Source organism: Acinonyx jubatus, chromosome B2, assembly GCF_027475565.1.
Source record: "Acinonyx jubatus isolate Ajub_Pintada_27869175 chromosome B2, VMU_Ajub_asm_v1.0, whole genome shotgun sequence".
NCBI classification, from domain to species: domain Eukaryota; kingdom Metazoa; phylum Chordata; class Mammalia; order Carnivora; family Felidae; genus Acinonyx; species Acinonyx jubatus.
The window spans coordinates 115748541-115767316 of NC_069385.1; the positions used below are offsets into that span (position 1 = coordinate 115748541).

Sequence of the window (18776 nt, forward strand, 5' to 3'; positions counted from 1 at the left end):
CATAGTGCTTGCCATGGTCCCTGTTTCATGGTCCCCCCAAGAATCATGTTTGGGTTTTGTGGAGGAGTGAGGGGGACAGAGGAGAATTGAGGGCAAGAGTTCTTTATAGATGGTGCTTATAAGATTCTTGAAAATTGAAGTCTAATGTCTTATTTCTTCATAATGAGTGCATGGCAAGGAAGGTTTGAATTGACCCTATGTTGGTGTCATTTATTTGTTCAAGTACTTACTAACTTTAGACAAATGAACAATTTAATTTTTGTTGGGGGTAATCGTTTTCCATTTCTTAAGAAGCCATTGTTACTCCCCCATCCGTGCATCTATATTAAGGTTAGACTCCATGTTTGCAAAAATAATTTGATGTGGATGGTGTGTTAAACCAAGGTACTGTTTGGAAGTAATAGCATCAAAATGATAACCTTAAGAAACTTGGTGCTCCTGGTGGCTTCGTTGGTTAAGAGTCTGTCTCTTGATATTGGCTCAGGTCATGATCTCAGAGGTTCCTGAGTTCTAGCCCCACGTCAGACTCTGCACTGACAGCATGGAGCCTGCTTAGGGTTCTCTGTCTCCCTCTCTCTCTGCCCCTCCTCTGCTTGTGCGCGCTCTCTCTCTCTCAAGAATAAATTAACTAAGGGGCGCCTGGGTGGCGCAGTCGCTTCAGCGTCCGACTTCAGCCAGGTCACGATCTCGCGGTCCGTGAGTTTGAGCCCCGCGTCAGGCTCTGGGCTGATGGCTCAGAGCCTGGAGCCTGTTTCCGATTCTGTGTCTCCCTCTCTCTATGCCCCTCCCCCATTCATGCTCTGTCTGTCTCTGTCCCAAAAATAAACGTTGAAAAAAAAAATTAAAAAAAAAAAAGAATAAATTAACTAATTTTTAAAAATGGTATCTTAAACTAGCTAAATGAAAACTGGTTTGAGGGAAAACTTCAGAGAATTTATTTTAATCTCCATTAAGTAATTGTGACGTGTTACTTTTTAGAGTAACTGAATTTTAAAATACTGTTTCTTTCTCCATTTACTCAGCACAAGCATTTCACTGAAGATATTCAAACAAGGCAGTATCGCTCGTTGGAAGTTCTGATAGGATCTGGCTATAATACCCCTGCAGACATTTGGAGCACGGCATGCATGGTAATGTTTTTTCCCCTTGACCTTGTTATGTGGTAGCTCTGTTATGTGGTATGTGATAGCTGATACGGTACGTTACGTGACATTATGTTACGTTAACGTTACGTTAACGTTAACGTTATGCTATGCGGTAGCACTGTGCCTTGCTCTGTTTGCTGATTTTCAGTAGACTAGTGAATTTTACAAACAAGAAAATAAAAACTTTTTGTGACATCACTGGCAGTCTAAATTTTCTGTCTGGAGAGGTAGGAATTCAAAAGCTAATTAAATACATCTGGCATTCCATTTGGTTCTGCCAAACTGCTTTTGCGCTGAAGGCACCAAATGTTTCTTACTGCTGCTGGGGGTTAGGGGGTGTTAGAAACAACTGCTAAGGTGGTACTGTTTTTGATGAGGTTACAGGTACCCTTGCCCTTTCAGCTCTCATCTGTTTTCAGATCAGGGAAGCCCCTGGAAACTACTTCATTCTGTACAGTTTGACAGTTCCTCAGACATCTTTACACCCCACAAGATGTGAAGCCCAATCATCCTAAGATTCTTAAATGGCTACTTTGTCCCTCGCAAACAAGTACTCAAGAGGTCAGATTTAGTTGATACTAAATGGTTTCCCACAAATAGCCTGTGTTAGAACATGTTCTCTTGTTTCCTGAAATAGAGTATACTCTTTAATTTGTAATTGTGTTTCTTCACTTGTTTCTCTTCTACGAGGTTGTGAGTGCCATGCTGACAGGAATTGTGGCTGTTAACGTATAGCTAATTGTGTGCTTCAGGGCCTGGCCCGTTATGAGTGGGTACTTACAGTGCAGTTGTGGTGCTAACTACCCAGAATTCTGGCAGACTTCGTAGAGTAAGGGCATAATTTCCCACGAGACTGCCTTCATTTCAGACACCAGCTGCAGACTCCGGAGTCCACAAGCCACCTGCTTTTCTGACCTACCGGCTACAAATTGGGAGGTTCCATTATCCTTTCAGATTCAGTAACTTGTTAGAATGACTCCCAGAATTTAGGAAAGTGTTAAAACTGCTATTACAGTTTTGTCATAAAGGCTACAAATCAGGACCAATCAAATCAAAGCATGCCTAGGGTGAGGCCTAAGAAGGTACCCAAGGTGAAGCTTCTGTGTCGTTGGGACGTGTCACTTTCCCAGCATATCAGTGTGTACCACCATCTAGGGAAGTTCACACAGCTTCAGGTGCCCAGTTTTTTTTACTAAGATTTCATGACTTAGTCATGATTGATTGAATGAACTCCATCTCCAGCCCCCATTCCTTCCCTGGAGGTTAGGATAATGCTGGCTCACAGCCCCAGTTCTCACACAGTTGGATCTTGTCCAATTAGGAGGCATATCCAGCCCCCGTCTTAACTATGTAGGGGGGTGCCATTAAGTACTCATCACTTGGAAATTCCAAGCGTTTAGAGGCTTCCTCTCAGGAAACAGGAACAAAGACCAAATAGATTCTTTATTATATAAGCAGTACTTAGTACATATTTGTGGACCATCAAATGAGGAAACTAAACCAGAAACCTGTTAAACTGTCATTTCAATTAACAATATTCACAGTCAACTCTGGGGAAAACTTGAGAAACTACAGACTAGAAGATCATAGATTTCTTGATACGCACATTCCTGAAAAACCATGTCTTCCAGAGGTAATAGAGTTAAAACTGTGTTGTTAATATGGCATGACCTTGTAAATCATTCTGTTAGGTAGGGTGTATCAGGGGTCTTTTAAGATGGCTGACTGCCTGAAATGTAAGGTTTGGTATTGTGCACCAGATGGAAGAACATTGGAATAAAATCTAACTTCTTTTAAAGTTTTATATTTGGAAGAATTTGATTTGCTAGAGAAAATACGTGCTAGAGATGCCACCATTTACAAAATATAGCTAGTTTATAGATGACATATGATTTATTATGATGTGGTTCTTAGTAGGAGGTTAACTGTTTAGGCCAGTAGGTCCTGCGTGCTATTTAGTACATTAATACTAAGGCAAAAAAATAAAAGGGGAATTAACCTTGCCTCCCATTAAATGGACCAGCTCACATGCAGGAAATTTCTTGACCAAGGGAAGGAAAGCACTTACCTGATATGACAATACTGTGAAAACTTGAGCCCCACTTGTTCCCCCAAATTTCTCTCGTTTTGCTAATAGACCTAGAAATGTTGCCTTACATTTAGCCATAACCAGAAAGTAAAAACAAATCCTGGAATATCAGAAGTGCCTGAAAGCGATGGATCGTCCTGTATCTGATACAATTAATTAATAGAAAGATTGGACCCTCTCTGAGAGAGAGTGAGTTTGCCTGCCACATTCGTGATTGAGACTACTGAGTTAGAAGGGCAGTTATGAAAAGGGAATGTTCTATGAAGACCATTTAAGAGTTGATAAAGAATAGATGTTTTTAAATCCTCCATTCTGTGGATTTTGACAAATGTACAGTGACCTGTATCTACCACAGGAATATCCTGCAGAATGGTTCCACTGCCCTAAGATTGCTCTGTGCTCTGCCTGTTCCTCCCTCTTCCTCCAGCCCCAGCCCCTGGCCACCACCAATCTTTATTGTCTTCATAGTTTTGCCTTTTTCAGAAAGTCATATAGTTGGAGTCATAAAACATGTAAACTTTTCAGATTGGCTGCTTTCACTTCATAATATTCAAATATTTAAGGTTGTCCTTTGTCTTTTCATGACTTGATGGCTCATTTCTTTTTCAACACTAAATGATACGCCATTGTCAGGATGTGCCAGCTCACTGGATTGCATAACTGATGTTGCCTATGTACGTCAGCGTGACCCTGACTGTCACGGAGCAGGCTCTTTGGTCAGCATGAGACAAGGGCAGGAGTGGGAATTAGGAGCCCCTACATTCTCGGATGGGCTTTTTTGCTTGTCAGTTTGGGTCACAGTTTTCTTATCTGTAAAGGGAAGCATATTCAACTAAAGTGTTCTGTAACCTAGAGCTTCCGCTAGTTTCGAATTTTGGTACTGTGATCTTTTGGTTTGGTTTGATTTGTGAGGGGATTTTTGCTATTACTTACAAAATGGTAACTACTAGCATCTACCTTATGTTCCAAAAAGTAGTTCTGTCAGAGAACTTTAGGTAACTAGTTAGAAGTATCTAGATGAAAAAATTTAGAAAATACTAAAATCTTAGAAAATTTTCTTTACTTCTGTGAACTTTAATTTCAGGATATTTACTGAGCTCCCACTCCGAGGCTTTGAAAAAGTGCTGGTTTCTGAAGATAGTAACAAACTTTGATGAATAAGAATTAACAGGGTCTTTTTTCCACTTTGGGACTGTAAACCTCAGGACAGTAAGGGGGCGAGGGTAGAACACATATCAGGTTCAGTTCCAAAATAAACTGCTGGGATGTAAAACCAGCTATGCCTGGTAAGAAGCCATAGCATCCCTGACATTTTAGGGACTGTCCTGAAACTTCTGGTTTTGTGGCCTGGGCGGTAGTACCGTTCAGGTAATGTCTTGAGAAAAGCTGTCCCGTGGGAAAACTGCAGAAGCGGACACTGGCAAGCACTGAGACCTCCATCTGGGTCCGAGTCAGACAGTGTGCTCCGGAATCCACCCCGTGGTTCCTGTAATTGCCTGGGCCACTTAGTACCATCGACTCGATCAGAATTGACCCGCGACTAACGACTTACAACTGTACTTCTATGCCAATTAGGTTCTTTACAAAACTGCAGTTGTATTACTTGTTTTTAATCCATCTTTTTATTCAGTGAAAGATTAACGTCACTCACATGCTGTCTTTCCGTACTGCTTGGCACATATTCTAAAGGAAATTACTTTTTCACGCTTCTTGAACACTGTTTACAAGAGCTTTTCTTGTAGAAGACGTGCCTTTCTTTTCTCGGTGGTGACTGCTAAATGTGCCAGTCACATAAAACATGAATGGCTCTTGACCACATTTACACCCAGCCTTTTTCTGATTTTCTATAGACCTAGGAATTGGAAGTTCTATCTAAAACTTTAGGGAGTATGTTCCAAAGCAAAACTTTGAAAAACTATACTTTTTGCCAAATAATAGTCATACGTAGGTAGAGATGTGTCTGTCTCAGTTCTTTGGTTTTGACTCTGGGTACAGAATCTTAATTTCTAGCCATGTGAAATTACAACATAAGAGGAGCTGCTCTTCTCATGAATAATTTAATAACTTAGAACCACCTTAATATCCAAATGTGCCTCACTCAGCAAAAAGATAAACTCAAGACAGCTGAATTGCTGATGGGGGGAGGGGATAATCCATATGTTGATGATGTTATTGCTGTTTTCCTGCTTCAGCTTACTAAGATACAGGTGTGGAAGGAAAGCTCTTTAGGAATACTCTTAAGACTTTTTTTTTAAATGATCATCTGTGGCTTTTCCAGAGAAGGAAAAAATTACTCCGTGTTGAGCCAAATAGCAAGCAGTAAGCTTCCCAAAGGCTTCCTGTTGTTGTTGCTTACATTGTCCTCTTTTTCTTAGGCGTTTGAACTGGCCACAGGCGACTATTTGTTTGAACCGCATTCAGGGGAAGAGTACACTCGGGATGAAGGTGAGTCCTCTTAACTGAGGATGTCTGTGCATGGCAGTTACACTTGTGTGGCCGTGTGGTTTGTAGTACTGAAGAACTTAGTCTTTTTTGTATGCTAAGAATATATAAATCCCAGAAAAGATAGAAATATAAGATGTTTTATATTAAGTATTAGATATACTCAATATTTTATAGTAGCTATTAAAGAACTCTGTGAGGATTAAGAGAAAAGGCTACACATGGTCAAACTAAAAATTGTATTTACCGGGTAATTTCTTCTAAAACATCTAGTTATTTTCCTTTCTCTATAAATCAGTGATTCAGTCTTTACCCCATTTGAATTACCTGTTCGTCAGCTTGCTCACTTATGCCTGCAACTTTATTTGGAAGTCAGTAATTTTATAGGCAAACATACGATTTGGATGGTGTTTGTGAATGCAGAGACTGTATCCTGTTTGTATACATTCTACAATATTTAGCATTCTCTTTTTCTAAAAATTAAAGCCATACTTTTTTTCTTTTTAAATGATATTAACATTTAGAGTTCCATTTTAAAACAAAATATTATTGGCTTACATTTTGTGAAAGCCGGTGGGAAAGGCCCAAGCTGTGAGCTGCTCCATCTGAGAGGCTGTAAAAGCAGACAACTAAATGTGTGATTGTCGTAGACTCTGGGTCTGGAGTTCTCTCTTGTCCAGCAAGAGAGTGGGATGCAGGATTAAAATGCAAGAGAGGCTAATGTTCAGGAGTTGACAAGAGCCCCGAGTAAGGGTCCTTGCTCCATTTTTATTAGGATCAGAAGGCTTACAAGCGTGACAGATGTGTAAAAGAGACAGTGAAACCATGAACATTAACTCATGGACGGGGGAATGGAGAATTTTGAAGATAGGCGGTGTTAGGGGTTTGGGTCAATACAAAACAAAGCTGGGAGGGAGTTTGTTTACAGCAGGCCTGAGGCACCACCTCTGTTTACCTAAACTGGCCTAGGGGACAAGACAGAGCATGCAACCTCAAGGGTCAGCAAGGCACCTTTCTTTTGCTAATTAGCTCCACTCTGGGCACTCTGGGCTCCACTCTAGGCCCTACTGGGGTCTATAGCCCTATTTACCTATTTTGGTCCTTCTTCCCTGTGAAAGCAGCTTTTTGCTATTGCACTAAGTTGGGGGGGGTGTTTCTGCCCTGAATACCTAATCTTGTTTACCTCATTTTTGATACTTTCATCCTGAGGCTTTTCTATTCCAGCATTTTTGTCCGATACTGGGGGCCTTTGCCCTGTTTACCTAATCTTGGATGCGTTCATCATGCAGCTTTCTATTTCCTTATGCCTGGTTAACCCATCGGTGCAAGCTCAGGGAATTCCTAAGCTTAGTCCCCACATGTGATTTTTTTTTTTTTTTTTTATCATGGTGGTGGCCAGATAACTTAGATGAGATAATTGTGAATGAAAGAACTGTTAAAGAGGTATCTTACCTTCTTGATTAAACAGTTTGGGCAGATTTTGTTTTCAGGGTTAATGGGGATTACTTTGAAAGAACACTAGCAATATACCCTCCCAATAAGGAAAATATGTCCTTCACTCCCTGTGCTTTCCTCCATCTTAGGGAAATCAAGTTTTGTGCCCTGTGGAACCAAGAAAGCTCTATTTCTCACACTGTGGTCCCTTGGGATATTAATAGGCATTATTAGTAGGACCTCCTGACATTCCTAATAAGTACTGTTTGGAAAATGTTGCGCCAGTTCCCATAGCCCAATGCCTATTTTAGTGGGTACAGTATGGATGTGTTTTCTATACATCAGCCCTTGTAAGAATATAACTGTAATTACTGTCTATGTACACAATTTTCCCTAGTCTTTGCTGCTTTTTTTTTTTTTTCTGGTTGTAAGTTTGGCGCTATAGACTTACACCATTTTAGAAATGCCCCACTATAGGGGTGCCTGGGTGGCTCAGTCGGTTGAGCGTCCGACTTCGGCTCAGGTCATGATCTCACAGTCCATGGGTTCGAGCCCCGCGTCAGGCTCTGTGCTGACCGCTTGCTCAGAACCTGGAGCCTGCTTCGGATTCTGTGTCTCCTTCTCTTTCTGCCCATACCCTGCTTATGCTTTGTCTCACTCTGTTTCTCAAAAATAAATAAATGTAACAGAAAGAAAGGAGGGAGGGAGGGAGGAAGAGAGAGGGAGAGAGAGAGAAGAAAAAAGAAAAAAAAGAAAAGAAAAGAAAGAAATGCCCTACTATCTTTGTTTGGGAGGGTAGTTGATTTTTTTCTATTTTTGTACACTCTCTGTAAATAGTGTGTGGTACAGAACACACAGAGCAGCTGGAATTATATTGTATAGGATCTTATGCTACCAAACTTGATGATTGAAACATATATAAAAAGTCCCAAGTAAGGAATAAGGGAGAACCATCTATCCTAGGTATTTCTATACAAATTTATTTCCTCCTGTACCAGTCAGTACTAACAGTCTTTAGGTGAAACTTCACACTGCTGCATAAGACGCCCATAGGAGCAGAAAACAGCAAACCCTTATCCTCCAGCCAGTGTATGCATAGTTTGTTACAAGTCACAGTAGGACTGGGGCCAGCCTAAGAAGCATGTTCTCTGATGATATTCTCCAGCCCCTAACTCTTGGAATAATACTTGGATAATTTTGCCTATCAGGTATATCTGCCCTCTGATCAATTGATAAACCAGATACAATTTGGTTTATCTGGAACTAAATGTAAAATAACACATTCAGGGGAAAAATAATTCCTTGGTATAGGAAAAATATTAAAAGAACCAATACTTCACTTGGAAGTTTACAGAAGATAAACTGTGGTCTCATTTATAATCTGTTTATACAAAGACATTTATTTGCAGGTTTTGCTTAAAATAGGCAGAAATTTCTTAGCAGCTGAGTTCTTGTTACCAAAGTATAAATTCAGTCAAAACTGCCAAAAGGTTATAGTGAATTCATGAATGTAAAGCCCTTTTAAAATGACAGCACTGGGTCCTTTACATGAGAAACAGATAGGACCTGAGACATTCACAAATTCCCAGATATATTGATGTCTCTGGCATATTATTATTCCCCTTTAAGGTAACATTAGAAATCTTTAAGTAATTCCTTTTGATCTTCATGATTCTCTACCAGGATTAAAGTCCTTTTGTGACTAGCAGCCATCACTTTTTAAAATGTACTTCGTATTCTTAGTTTCCTGCAGAATAAAAAAGGTAGTAGAGCTGCCTGTAAGTGTGGATGGATGCTGGCCAGTCCCAGGCTCACCTGGGGACACACCGGACGCATCCCTGGCAGTGTTCACAGTCCATATTCATGCCGTGACAGTTACAACGCACTGCTATGATGTGGACATCTTTTCGTGGCCTACAGAAGTCAAGTAGCTGTATTTTAAAATGTTTTTCGGGGCACCTGGGTGGCTCAGTCAGTTAAAAGCATCCAACTTTGGCTCAGGTCACGATCTCACAGTTTGTGAGTTCAAGCCCCACAACGGGCTCTGTGCTGACAGCTCAGAGCCTGGAGCCTGCTTCGGATTCTGTGTCTCCTTCTCTCTCTGCCTCTCCCCCACTTACACTCTGTCACTCTCTCTCAAAGATAAACCCTAAAAAAATTTAAAAAATAAATGAAAAGTGAAATGTTTTTCGCTAATTTGTACTTAAAATATGATTTATTTTAAAACAAATAGCTCTGAACTAGACATGATAAGATGTGGGTTTTCATTTGAGTTCTAGCTCCTTTTAGCCCTGTACCTTCAAGTCGGCCATTTATTCTCTCTGAGGTACTATTTTCTCATCTTTACAATGGGGTATTAATCTTTGGCCTGTTGTACAGGGTGGTTGTGAAAACTCAAATAATCATATGTGATTATTTAATCATCATGAACATTGTTAAATAGAGTGATATTATTACGTGAAGCCCAGGGCAGTATCATAAATAAATAACAGTTCCAGAATGTGTAAAGAATATTGGTACAGTTTTTCACCTCATCTGAAAAACCCACCTGAACCTAGATGTATAGGCAAAATAGAAATAAAGATCTAGTTAAGCCTCCAAACTCCAGAGTGGGACTTGCCAGCTGCTATCAGGTAACCAACCACCTGAAATAATTCTCGACCTTCCCAGTCTCCCCTGGAATATCCTTGGTTATATTTGTAGTTACTCTTAAAGAGCTAGTCCTTGAAAAAGCTATTCATAAAAAAAAAAAAACCCTTTACAGCTTGTCCTTGATCCTGTTCTTCTTACCCTTCTATTTTAGACCACATTGCGCACATTATAGAGCTGATAGGCAGAATTCCAAGACGCTTTGCCCTCAGTGGGAAATATTCACAGGACTTCTTCAATCGCAGAGGTAGTATTATTAACATGAGTTTTCATCTAGGCCCCAGGTATACAACTTAAGGAAGCAGAGCATTCACACCAAGATTGTTTTTAGTTATCACTCAAGTCCCACTGGAGTGGGTGCGTGATTTTGTTACGGTTTTCTGGACTCTCCATTAGGTGGATAGAGTCCTCTTCCTATTTAGGACAGAAAGCAAGCCTGAAATGCTTCATAAAGAGGTGTGCATGCTACTCTTTCTGCCATTGTCTAGAACTGCATTTGTTACTCCTGTTATGTATGTCTTTTTTTTCCCCTTTCCTGAAATGTTTGAAACATACAGATCACATTGCATTGATCATAGAACTTCTGGGGAAGGTGCCTCGCAAGCTCATTGTGGCAGGAAAATATTCCAAGGAATTTTTCACCAAAAAAGGTAAAATAAATGTGTTTGTTCCCAGGCATTAAGGGGGCAAAGTGTTTAAAAATGAAGAGGTAAGTACTGCTGGGTACATGTATTCCCAGCACCTACAGAAGAATGGTCCTGTCTTGACTGCTGAGCTGTAATAGTGTGGTCAAGAGCAGAGACTGGAACCAGACTATCTAGGTTCAAATCCCAGCTGCTACACAACCTCAGTCTGCTGATTTCTAACTGGAGATTATAAGTGTCTACTTCATATTGAATAAGTTACTTTGTATATAGTACCTGGCACATTGATTACTCCTATTATAGCACTTCTGGAAAATGGGCAGATTTTTGCTAGCATTTGGTCTAAGAACTGCCTCTTTCAAAGGGCAAATCATTTACTTCAAGCTTCCTAAGGGCAGGATTACATCTCACTCTGTCTTGTGGCCTAGTGACACCCAACATAGTCACTTAAGCCCATCAGTTCTACAAATTAACTTTACCCTTGACAATTTTATAAGTTTATGTCATCACTGAGGAGTGAAGGAAACCAAGAGAATACTCTTACTTCAACTTTTTGACTCGATAATATACATTGGCATATTTAAATGTGTACTTATGCATACAAACAAAATTTGAAAGCTGAAATTTGAACACCTGACATGGAAGGGATTGGAAGACTGTCTGGCCTTTTTTTCCCTTTTTGCCATGATTCCCTTTTTCCTCACAACCTCTACACTAATGCTGAGGAAAATCATTTTTCTCAACACTTGACAGCAAGCATCCTCAGAAACATTTAATGTTTCTTTTTTGGCAGGAAAATACTGAAGTGATTCATAAGAGTTCCTCCTTACACAAAGACCAGTTAATGGCATGCATATACCGAGTAGGTAATTAATCAGGCACTCACTGCCCACAGAAGAGACCTCAAATAAGTGTTGTAGAAGTTTTAAAGCAGCATTTACCTTAATAAGGTACTGTAATTGACCTTATCTTTTTTTAATTATCATTTCAAAGAAGCAAAATTTAGAATGACATTCCAGAATACTACAAAGTGTAGTGTAGCTATATCTGAAACCTGTGTGGGGTTTGTTCTTTTAGTCTTGTTGCTTTTATACAGGTTTGACATGGTATTAGCTCTTACTGCCTTATTTGGAAGCAATATTTACTAGACTCTTAAGTCAAAAAAAAAAAAAAAACAGTACAAACAAATTGTTCTTGGTATGTGGTAATAAACTGCCTCTGAACACCATATGACACCATGTTGCATATATAGGCATTTAATATTCATTTTAGTGAATACCTAGTTCATGCTAGGCCTGCCCAATTTGACTGGGACAGAATATCCTGGAATGGTGGAGCAAACAAATTATCTTAAGTTTTTAGGCCCTCAGAATGGAGAATGTGAGAAATTTGACTGAAGAAAGATTCAATTCTGGTGGCAAAATTTCTTTATAGAGCACCCGGATTAGTTCCTGGATATCCACAAAAGGCTCTTGTCACTTGTCAGTGTCAGTCAGTTTCTTTTGTATTGTCTTTATCATAGGTGACCTGAAACACATCACGAAACTGAAGCCCTGGGGCCTTTTTGAGGTTCTAGTGGAGAAGTATGAGTGGTCTCAGGAAGAGGCAGCTGGCTTCACGGATTTCTTACTGCCCATGTTGGAGCTGATACCCGAGAAGAGAGCCACTGCTGCCGATTGTCTCCGGCATCCTTGGCTCAACTCCTAAGCCCCAGCCTAACAGCGCAGCAGAGATCACATGCTGACCCTCACCCCTCCCCAACAAGCATTTCCCTCTTCCCTTTTCAGGGTGAAGCTCTTCCTTCAAGGGTTTCCTAAGGGGTTTTTTTGTTTTGTTTTTTTGTTTTTTGTTTTCTTGTTTTCTTTTTTTAAATCAATCTGTTCATTTGGGTTTGCTTACTTGACCCTGTGGAGATCCCCCACAGCCATTGGGCATCCTAGGTGAATTTGGCCTTGACTGGGCTCTGCCAAAGACGAATAGACTAAAATGTGAAACAGCCTCTCACCCTGTACCCTTGTCTTTCCATTAGAACACCCTTTAAATTATACACATCCTTTTTAAAAACTATGAAGATGTATGAGCTCATCCTTTTATTCACTGACTCTAAGAGTCAAATTTTCTAGTGCGTGTCTTATTGCCAGCATAAGGATGAGAAGGGGAAAGGGTGTTACATCTGTGTACAGCAGAGATATTAAACTTGCTGTATCCAGGCTGCATCATCTACCTGGACTGTTTCTGTTGCTCTCTATGTTCACATTTTTTCCTGCGACTTTTCAGGCTATCTTTTTAAAGGAGCTGTATAAGCTCCAAATTTGGGTACCATTTTATCACTGTTCAAAGCACTATCAAATTCCTTTCATCCTTTAATAACTCTAAGATCCTTGAATCTTTGGTCTGATTTTTGATGAAAACAGAAGCGGAACCATTGATTTGTAATTTCTGCAGAACCACAGCTGTTTTGCAAAACAGTCCTTTCCTGTGTGTCTTCTGTCACCCTAACAGCAGAGTTTGTTCATTTGGCTGTTTTGTTTTTCATTGTTTTAACCCCTGGCTGGCACTTTACTCACTGCACTTGAGTTTATTGCCCCATAACTAACTAAAGAATCCAGGATGACTCTAGAAAGGAGATCTGGGTATCAGAGATTTTCCCTCTAAGAAGAAAATGCCCTAGAATTCCTGATTCTTTTCCAATCAGTCCCCTACTTGTATTCACAGCTTTTTCTTCTTCTTGTCCAAATTTAGCCTTGAAGCAGTTTCCCTCTGTGGCTTAGCCTTTCTCATTTTCTGAGAGGCTTCAGGTCTTAAGTGAAATCCCAGCATAGAAGAACCAAGGGGAAGGGTGGGATGGCACTTTTTGGGGTGGGGTTTTTTTGTTTTGTTTTGGAGGGGGTGTTTTGTTTTTATCTTTGTTTTTTGTTTTTGGTTGTTTTAAGATTAGCCATTCTCTGCTGCTATTTCTTTGTATAATGTAAGTTTTTAACTGCAACTTTGGGATAATTGAGATGTACTTGAGGCTTTTTTTTTTTTTTTTTTTTTTTTTTAATGAGAAAAGGCTCTGTGAATCTTACTTTAGAATGGGCCTCTCTTAGACTTGCCCTAGACATCATATATTCCTCGGGTGATATTGAAAAGTAAAAGAGGGGCAGGCTTGGGGTCACAGCCACTTGTTCAGCACAGACCAAGTGGGCCTTGAGGACTACAGCGTTCTGCGGAGACGGCTCCAGGAGTGATTTACAGAAAGCCAAGGAAGTGCAACTTGAGGCTCTACTAGCAAAGCTGCTGATGAGACTTTCAGGTAGCTGACCCTCTATACAGGAAATTGGAGTCCAGATTCTGCCATTTTTCCACCAACAACAGCAAAGGAAAACATGGTGCAATTATGCAATCCATTTAACTCATAAACCTAGAACCCTGAGTACCGATGGCCAGCCATTCATCGGATCCTTGATTGGGTAGTCCTGAAATCAGACATGTTCCTGTAGAAAGAATTTTAATTGAGGCTGTCTATGCACCTATCAAGAATAAAGAAAATAGATTGTATCCAACAACGGCAGGGAAAATCCTTCGGCACTTCTAATCCACTTTGGCTTTTCAGCGATATGTACATCTAAAGCAATAGCAGACTAGAACTGAATTCTTTTCTACACTGTAAAATAACAATTGTGGAATTACAGGAATTCTGGTGATGATATTAAAGTAAAATAACCAAAACACAAATAGAAGGCCCCATTTTAACAATTGATGTAAAAAGAAATTTTAAGAAGAGAGAACCTATAACTTCTTTCTTGGACATGTTTTCCCTCCAAATAAGGGCTTTTCCCCCTGTCATTTAAGGAGCCAGATGAATTAGAAGCCGTAGAAAGAGGCAGCTATAGAAATTGATCTTCCAAGTACCCCATGTACCTTTATTGAACTTAATCATAATACTGTCAAATTGCCATGATCTTACTAAAGGATTTCTATTGCTGTCAGTTAAAACCCCAAATGCATTTTTATTCTTTCTATCAGGTGCATTGTCTGTTTTCTTTATAAATGCAGTACAATAAACAAATTATTTAATAACCTACATGTTTCCAGAGCATTTCTGTTCATTTGTTGCCCAAGTTGGTCTGAGCCAACCTTCAGGAGGGAGGAAAGGATTGGTTGAGTATGCTTTTTGTACTTTAAGCAGTGAAATTGTATAGCTTGAACACATGCCACTTTATGTCATTTGTAGCTTTGCTTCTATCTTTAAATTGGGGGTAGGTGAGATTAACAGTACATTTTGGGAAGTTTTAAGAAAATTGTTATTCCCTATATCCAGTAGTATTTTCCCAGAATATTTGTGGTAATGTCTTTCCCACCCCGGCCTCCGATTACAATCATTGTAGATGCAGAACGCCAAAGATTTGTGAACTCTGCCTAAGGCACTGGAATGACAAACCCTATTGTGCCCAGGCTCTCATACACATCTGATTTATTGCTTAGCACAAATTCTTAGACATGGAATGGCTGGGCCAGGTTGTAAGCACATTTTTATGGCTTGTAGTGAATGTCCCATAACTTCTGTGGGAAACGGACTGTTTGGCTGTGACTAGCAGTGTTTGGATGGGCCTGTTAGGATCGCACTCATTTTATTCCTTTTTTAAAATCTTTTTTTTAGACTTATTTTATTTTTGAGAGAGCACACATGGGAAAGAGGCAGAGGGGGCAACAGAAGATCTGAAGTGGGCTCTGTGCTGATAGCAGTGAACCCCGTGCAGGGCTCAAACTCACAAACAGATCATGACCTGAGCCAGTCGGACACTCCACCGACTAGCCACCCAGGCGTCCCCCCACTCATTTTATTCCTGATACCCAGTTTGAGTGCCAAAAAAAACAGGAGTGTCTTGTTTCAGTTTGCAGATTGGATGACTAGTGAAGTCAGAAACTTGTTTCATGGGTTTTTGGCCATTTTTATTTGGTTATCTACCTCCATTACCCAGCTCTATGTTGGCATGCTTCCCTATTTGATTATGTGGTAAGGATTTGTTATATACTAAAGATGATGCATTTTTATCATTTTCCATCACATACTTTTCCAATTTTTTATTTGCCTTTCATTGTTATGTTTGTTAACGTTATTCAGTAGAAAGTCCTTCCCCACCCCTGAACTACATAAACTGTCCTAGTTAATTTAATTACATCATGCTGAAGACCTGTGTGGTATGTTCATATTGTAGTGTTGCCCAGAAGAGAATGTAACCTGTTTAAAAAACAACCTAAACGAATTAAACCAGAATTCCTCAAACCAATGTGTTGGTTTACTGGACTGACCAGTCTAGGCAGTCTCACTAGGCCTTGTGTCAAATGTATGGGCCTAGAGCTCAGAGGGTTTTGGAAAACTTCATTGCTCTTGTCCTAGGAGAGCTTGTCGCAATCTCAAAAGAACCAGCAAACGGAGATGGGAGTTAAACCATCCCCCTCCCCGGACCCCTGCTTTTCACTCTTCATTTGCCCTGAGTGTCCACAGGGGAACCATTTAGCTGCCCCAGAGCAGGCCCAGGTTACAAGACTGTATTACTGCCCATTCTTTTATTTGTGAAACCTGTGGAATCTAACAGTCTGCCCTTCTGAGGAAAGGCATTTGCTGTTGGATGACTGTCTCATAGAAAATGGATGATTTATTGATAATAGAACCAGAATTACATTTACTCCAGAAATAAGGCCTAATGACACCAAAGAAGCTTGAATAGTCGTCAGTTCTTTGTGTTTTGCCCGCCAACGTGGTGCCTTTGCAGTTGGCAAGGTATTAGTATCTTAACATCGCTTGCATAGTCTTCAGTATATGAGGATTAAATATATAAACTTGTATATATTACATGAAGATACTATCTGAACCTTGAGACCTATTGAGGAGGAGGTTTGTCTCTGTCACTAAAGTCCTGTTTTTAAAAGTTGGAATTTAAAAACTACACGCATGACGTGCGTTTGTCTTTATGTCTTTGCACAAATGCCAGTCCACACCAAGTCCTTGTGATATCAAATATCCCCGTTAAAAAGCCAGAAGATTGAAGATGATGTTAAGTGTTTAGAAGTTTTAACGAATTAAGCAAGTTTACGTTAGTATGTAGTTGTGTTGCTGGCCATACCATTCCTTATAAGGGAGGAGGCTTTTTTTTTATCATAATCTTGTCCTTAATGCAGATCTAGTTTTTGCCCATTTTAATACAATAACAATTGGCAGAACTGGACCATGTTCTAGAAGTGCACCGGCTGTCTGCATTTGAGCTATGCTCCTAGAAGTTGTGCCTTTAAGACGTTGCATTGATTGCTTTGGATTTATTGAATACAGAGGAGAGGACCATCAGTGTTAGAAATTAGTGAACGCTAGGGACTCCTGGGTGGCTTAGTTGGTTAAGTGGCTGACTTCAGGTCAGGTTATGATCTCACGGTTCTTGGTGGGTTCAAGCCCCCTGCATCGGGTTCTGTGCTGACAGCTCAGAGCCTAGAGCCTGCTTGGGATTCTGTGCCTCCCTCTCTGTGCCCCTCCCCTGCTCATGCTCTCTCCGTCTCAAAAATGAATAAAATGTTAAAAAAAATTTTAATAAATTAGTGGGCCTTACTATAAATCCTCTTGAGGTTCAATAACAAAGAGGGGTGAGTTTAGAGGGTCAGAGCCCTTGTTTGATCTTCAGCAATTTATTTCAAAACAAATACGTATCCATCAGCATGTAAGGTTACTGGGCTCTAACCTTTGTTTCAATAAACCATTCTGGGAAGTGCCCATTGCAGCAGAAAATAATGAGTAACTTAAAAAGCAACTTTTAAAAAGACTCCAGTGATTCCCACACGGATACGAACACATTTTTGTCATCCCCTCACCTTGATTGTGGGCTGGACTTAGTGACTGTTCTAACAGATCAAGGCAAAAGTGACAGATGTTACTTCTACGATTGGGTTACAAAGGGCTGTGCCTGCTGTCTTCTCTGCCCCCCTCTCTCGTTCTGTCTTGGAACTCTTTCTGGGGAAGCAAGCCGCCATGTGAGTAGCAGTATGGGGAGGCCCACAGTCTGCATCCTGCAGACAACCTCTGAGTCTGGAGGCAGATCCCGATAGCTTAATTGCAGCCCTGTGAGAAACCTTGAGACAGAGACATCCCTCACCCACAAAAACAGAAACGTTTTAAGCCACTGAGTTCTGTGGTAATGTGCTCTGTATGCAGCAACAGGTAACTAATACAGGGATGTAAGACAAAGCATTTAAGATATCCATCCAGTTAGCATCTCAGATCTAAATGACTAGTCCTCTCTTGACCATATCAGCCCAGGCCTAGTCCCTGGTGAAGTTTGGGCATCACAACCATCCTTACGCCCCAGCCCAAGGCAGAGGCAAGTGAGAAGGCAACTTGGTTAGACAGGTGCTGATTTTATTGATTTTCTATGTACTTTCAAAGATGAGATTCAAGGTGCCCTTAGGAGTTTAAGGTAAAGCCACTTGAGCTGATAAGCAGTTACTAGCTTTCAACCAAAATCATTACTGTGATTGGAGAGGTTGAATTCTGAGTTTCTTTGAAGATCAAGCAAAAGGTGAAATGCTGGCTGACTCCTAAACAGATTTGCAGATCCTTCCCCAGGACTGGTCATTAGTAAACCGACTCCTTTCGTGAAACGTGCTGTTCCTGGCAAGAGCAAGGTGCAGGCTATTGGCAGATGCTCCTTAAGTTCCCCAGAAGCTTCTGTGGACCACCATGGTTGCCATTGTAGTGAGAAATTTTGAGAAGGTAGACTTAGAAATGTTTCTTGTCATATGAAAAGTAAAATTATGAGAAATAAATAGATGTAAAGTAGAAAAGGCACTAAGCTACAAAAATTGTCAAATTCTGTTCATCAAGTTTGCATAAAGTAAATGCCTGACTGAAATAATTTTATCAACACAAGAAAATATGAATGGGATTTTTTTTTTTTTTAAGTAGGCTTCACGTGTAGTACCCAACACGGGACTTGAACTCACAACCCTGAGATCAAGGCCTGAGCCAAGAGCAAGAGTCAGATGCTTACCCAACTGAGCCACTAAGGCACCTCTGAATATGATTGTTCTTAAGTCTCACTCCAATAGTTCCCATTACCAACAACAGGACGATGCTGGGGTGCTCATTCCAAATCCATCTGAACTGTAGAAGAAACCTCACTGACTGGGTAGGTTGTCAGGGCATTGGTTAAAAAGCATGCCCTACAGGGGCGCCTGGCTGGCTCAGTTGGTAGAGCATGGGACTCTTGCCAAAGTCATGAGTTCAAACCCCATGTTGGAAGGCAGAGTTCACTTTAAAAAAAAAAAAAAAAAAGTGCCCTTACAGCCCAGGAATGAGAAACTTTACTGTATCAGTGACTGCTCCTTGATCAAGTAACAAGATCC

General features: G+C 40.4%; 1 protein-coding gene across 1 annotated transcript in view; it reads left to right on the forward strand.

Moving 5' to 3' along the window:
* SRPK1 (SRSF protein kinase 1) overlaps nt 1-14469 on the forward strand; it is a 79418-nt gene extending 64949 nt beyond the window's left edge. Inside the window, 4 exon segments of the mRNA XM_027057900.2 lie at nt 1023-1130; nt 5610-5679; nt 10317-10409; nt 11926-14469. Coding sequence (XP_026913701.1) covers nt 1023-1130; nt 5610-5679; nt 10317-10409; nt 11926-12110 — 456 coding nt within the window. The 3' untranslated portion in view covers nt 12111-14469.
* The last annotated feature ends 4307 nt before the right edge of the window (nt 14470-18776 follow it).